General features: G+C 62.2%; 1 protein-coding gene across 4 annotated transcripts; it reads left to right on the top strand.

Moving 5' to 3' along the window:
- The first annotated feature begins 162 nt into the window (after nt 1-162).
- Nucleotides 163-3,252, top strand: POLR3D (RNA polymerase III subunit D). 4 transcript variants are annotated; one of them, XM_015648928.3, is made up of 8 exons: nt 163-404; nt 539-582; nt 948-1,093; nt 1,177-1,301; nt 1,475-1,646; nt 1,730-1,977; nt 2,462-2,614; nt 2,757-3,252. In XM_015648928.3, exons 1-8 carry the CDS (start codon nt 240-242, stop codon nt 2,922-2,924), a joined length of 1,221 nt encoding a protein of 406 aa, XP_015504414.1. In that variant the 5' UTR covers nt 163-239; the 3' UTR covers nt 2,925-3,252. The 4 variants fall into 4 exon arrangements, with proteins under 4 accessions (XP_015504414.1, XP_015504413.1, XP_015504417.1 ...); XM_015648927.3 differs by having other exon boundaries at nt 171-404; nt 1,174-1,301; XM_015648931.3 differs by having other exon boundaries at nt 179-404; nt 2,830-3,252.
- The last annotated feature ends 741 nt before the right edge of the window (nt 3,253-3,993 follow it).

Raw genomic sequence — 3,993 nt, 5'->3', positions numbered from 1 at the left:
CTGAGACCCCTGGGGAGGGGGCGACAAACGGGCCCTGTTTGGGGGTGTATGGGGGAGCTGAGAAAGCTGGGGAGGGGGGCACAAATGGCTTCTGGAGGGTGCAGGGGGGACACGACCCCTCAGCGGAGGGGGCTACACGTGGACCCTCTTCGGGGGTTCATTACTGGGGCTCTGTTTGGGGGTGCAGGACCCCCTCCCGAACCCTCCGGGTGTCCCTGAGCGTGTCCCCTCCCCCCAGGATGGCCGAGGGGGGCTCTGGCAGCTCCGGGTCCCCCGGCAGCCTCCGGCCGGGGCTCCAGGGGGCCCGGGGGGTGCTGGGCAGACGCCCCGCAGCCGCCCCCCTCAACCCGGGCCGCCTGCCCTCCATCCGCTCCCGAGACCTCACCCTGGGGGGCGTCAAGAAGGTGAGTGTCACCCCCCCACCCCCTCCCCAAATTGGGGTGACACAATGTCCTGCCCCGGCGAGGCTGGGGGTGGGTGCTGAGAGACCCCGGGCACGGTTTTGGGAGTGACTTTTTCTCTCTGCTCTTGGCCACAGAAAACCTTCACCCCCAACATCATCAGCAGGAAGATCAAGGAGGAGTGAGTGGCCTTGGGACTGTTTCCAGAGGGGGCGGGGTAGGATTTGCCAGCAAGGGGGTCCCCGTGGGTAAAATGGGGGGCACAGGGATGATTTGGGGTCTGGAACATCTCTCTGAGGAAGAGACTTTGGGAATTGGGCCTGGTTGGTCTGGAGAAGGGAGGAGTGAGAGGGGATCCCATTGATCCATATAAAAATCCCAAGTATCCATGGGAATGTCTCAGTCACCAATATAAATATCCCAAATATCCACATAAATATCTCAAATATCCATGCAAGTATCTCTGGGTGATGTCCAGAGGTCTCTTCAAAACAATCCATGTCCTGGGACGGGCTGGGGGTGATTTGCCACCTCCCTGCCCCACAGGCCCCGGGAGGACGTGTCGGTCAAGAAGGAGAAGAAGGAGCGGGAGCGGCAGCGGGATGGGCACGGCCGGGGCCGGGGCCGGCCCGAGGTCATCCAGTCCCACTCCATCTTTGAGCAGGGCCCTGCTGAAATGATGAAGAAGAAAGGTAAGGGGAGCTTCCCTCTGCTTTTTTGGGGGATGGGGGTCCCACCTGGGGTGACCCTGGGCTGCTCCTCTGTCCTCCAGCAGGCTCCTGGGACAAGAATGTGGACATGTCTGACTTTGGCCCTTCCCACATCATCAACATCAAGAAGGAGAAGCGGGAGACAGACGAGGAGACGAAGCAGATCCTGCGGATGCTGCAGAAGGACGATGTCAGTGGGCAGAGAATGGGGTGGCTTTGGTGCCACTGGGGCGTCCCAGTGGCACCAGAGTCCCATCAGGGCTGAGTCCCAGCAGGCTGAGTGTCCCCTGTCCCATCAGGGCAATGCTGAGTGTCCCCTGTGCCACCACAACAGTGCTGAGTGTCCCCTGCCTGTCCCCACAGTTCCTGGATGACCCGGGGCTGAAGAACGACATTCGGAACAAGCCGGTGCAGCTGCCCCTAGCACACTCAGGGTGGCTCTTCAAGGAGGAGGCGGCAGAGCAGGAGGATACGCAGCCATGGCTCCCTGGATCCAAAGAGGAGAAGATGGAGCTGGACCCACCAGCGGTGAAAGGTGGGCTGGGGAGGGCTGGGGACACAGCGGGGACAAGCTGGGGGTGTTCCCCTTTTCCCCGTGCCCACTCACCACCTCTGCAGTGAAGGAAGAGCCGTGTGAGGAGGATCCCAAGCCAGCTCAGCCCAAGGGCCCCCCTGGATTCCCACGGGATGTGTCGGCGGCCGAGCTGCTGCAGCAGCTGAGCCTGGCGGCCGAGGAGGAGCTGGTGTTCCTGCAGCTTCCCGACACCCTGCCCGGGCAGCCCCCCACCCACGACTCCAAACCCATCAAATCCGAGCTGCACAACGACGACGGGCAGGTGGTGGTGGTGAAGCAGGAGAAGAGCCAGGTAGGGGCTCGGTGGGGGTGTCCCCTCATCCTGGGGTGGGATCCCTCCTTTGGAGTCGTCTCCCCCAAGCCCATGAGGATGTCCCCCCATCCTGTGGTGTCCTTTCCACCCCATCCTGTGATGTCTCTCCATTCCATGGTGTCACTGTCCCCCGCATCCCGTGGTGTCCTTTCCCCCACATCCCATGATGTCTCCCCCTCATCCCATGGTGTCATCTTCCCTGGTCCCGTGGTGACTTCCCTGCTGTCCCATGATGTCCTCCCCCCATCCCATGGTGTCCTTTCCCCTCCAATCCTGTGCTGTCCCCTCATCCCATGGTGCTGTCCTCCCCATTCTATGGGGTGATCCCAGTCCTATGCTGTGATCCCAACCCCATGGTGTGATCCCAATGCCGTGGTGTGATCCCAGTCTTGTGGGGTGATCCCAGTCCCGTGGGGTGATCCCAGTCCCGTGGGGTGATCCCAGTCCCGCTGTGCCATGGCAGGAGGCGAAGCAGGCAGAGAACACCTGCACCCTGGCCGATCTCCCCGAGGGGCAGGTGGGGAAACTGCTCATCCGAAAGTCAGGAAAAGTGCAGCTGGTGCTGGGCAAGGTGACCCTGGATGTGACCATGGGCACCCCCTGCTCCTTCCTACAGGTATGGAAGGGACACTGGGACCCGATTTGGGGGGTTTCACCCCGAGGTAACCCCCCATGGGGTCGTGCTGGCTCTTTGGCATCCCTTCCCTGTGGTCACAGTGGGGAAGGCTCCTGACGGCCCTCTCTGGGGACATCTCCAGGCTCAGCATTGGAATTCCCCAGGGATTCCTGTGGCATTTGGCTGCTCATGGGTGTTTCTCCCACACGGAACAGGAGCTGGTGTCCGTCGGCATCGGGGACAACCGGACGGGCGAGATGATTGTGCTGGGCCATGTGCGGCACAAGCTGGTCTGTTCCCCGGATTTTGAGGCTCTCCTGGAGCACCGGCACCGGTAGCCGAGGGGGTCCCCGCCCCCCAGCCCCCGGGGACAGATCCTCAGCCCCTCCAGATGTGCCTTTGGGATGTGGGGAGGGGGCTTGTGCAGGTGTGAGCGCAGAGGCAGCTCCCACCACCTTCCAGCCCCGTGGGGTGTCCGGCTGTGTCCCCCAAACCGGCAGCTTCCCCCCAGTGCCAAACGGGGATCTCGGGATGTGTGGGACCGTGGTGTGTCCCCCAGCTTTGCTGGGAGCAGGACACACTGTCCTGGGGGGAAAACCTGGAATAAAACCTCTTTTCCCCCTGCGTGGGGTTGCTCAGTCTTGTTCTGTCACCTCTGCTGAGCCCTGCGAGGTCTTGGGGTCCCTGGGCATGGCTGCAGTGGGTGACCCCCACCCTGTCCTGGGGGTGACAGGGAGACAGAGTTCCCTGGGTGCCACCAGCCCCTGGGCAGGGAGCAGGGGTGGGGGGCACCAACCACCTAGGCAGGGTGATCATGTTGATCTCCCACCCTATCCCATCTTAAACCCTGCTGTTCCCACCGCATGCCGTTTAAATCCCCCCATATCTGACCTTACCCTCCCAATTCCATATTATCCCACACTCCTGCCCCATCACAGCCTGTCCTCCCCATCCCATATTACCCTTGCTTCCCACCCCATCGCCTCCTACCCCCAGTTTCCTGGCCCATTTTACCCCTCCAATTCCTTCTCATCCCCTCTCCTGCCCCGTCCCGTCCCGACCCCGAATCCCTTCTTAACCCTCTCTTGCCCATCCCATATTACTCCTGTTCCCACCCCAACCCCTTTTAGTCCCTGAATTCCATCTTCACCCTCCCCTGCCCGTCCCATTTATCCCCCAATCCCACATCATTCCCCCCCACCCCTTCCCGCCCCCATCGCAGCTTCCTTTCCTCCCATCATGCCCACGCACTAATTTACATAACCACACCCCCTCTCCCTTTGACCACGCCCCCTTTCGCACCCGCGCCCTTTTCTCGCGCGCTGCCCTCAGGACCCGCTTCTCGCTCCGCCAGGGGGCGCCGCGGCGTGGGCGTGTCC

Source organism: Parus major, chromosome 22, assembly GCF_001522545.3.
Source record: "Parus major isolate Abel chromosome 22, Parus_major1.1, whole genome shotgun sequence".
Lineage (NCBI taxonomy): Eukaryota > Metazoa > Chordata > Aves > Passeriformes > Paridae > Parus > Parus major.
The sequence above is the reverse complement of the archived record's forward strand: the minus strand, read 5'-3'. Positions and strand labels throughout refer to the sequence as shown.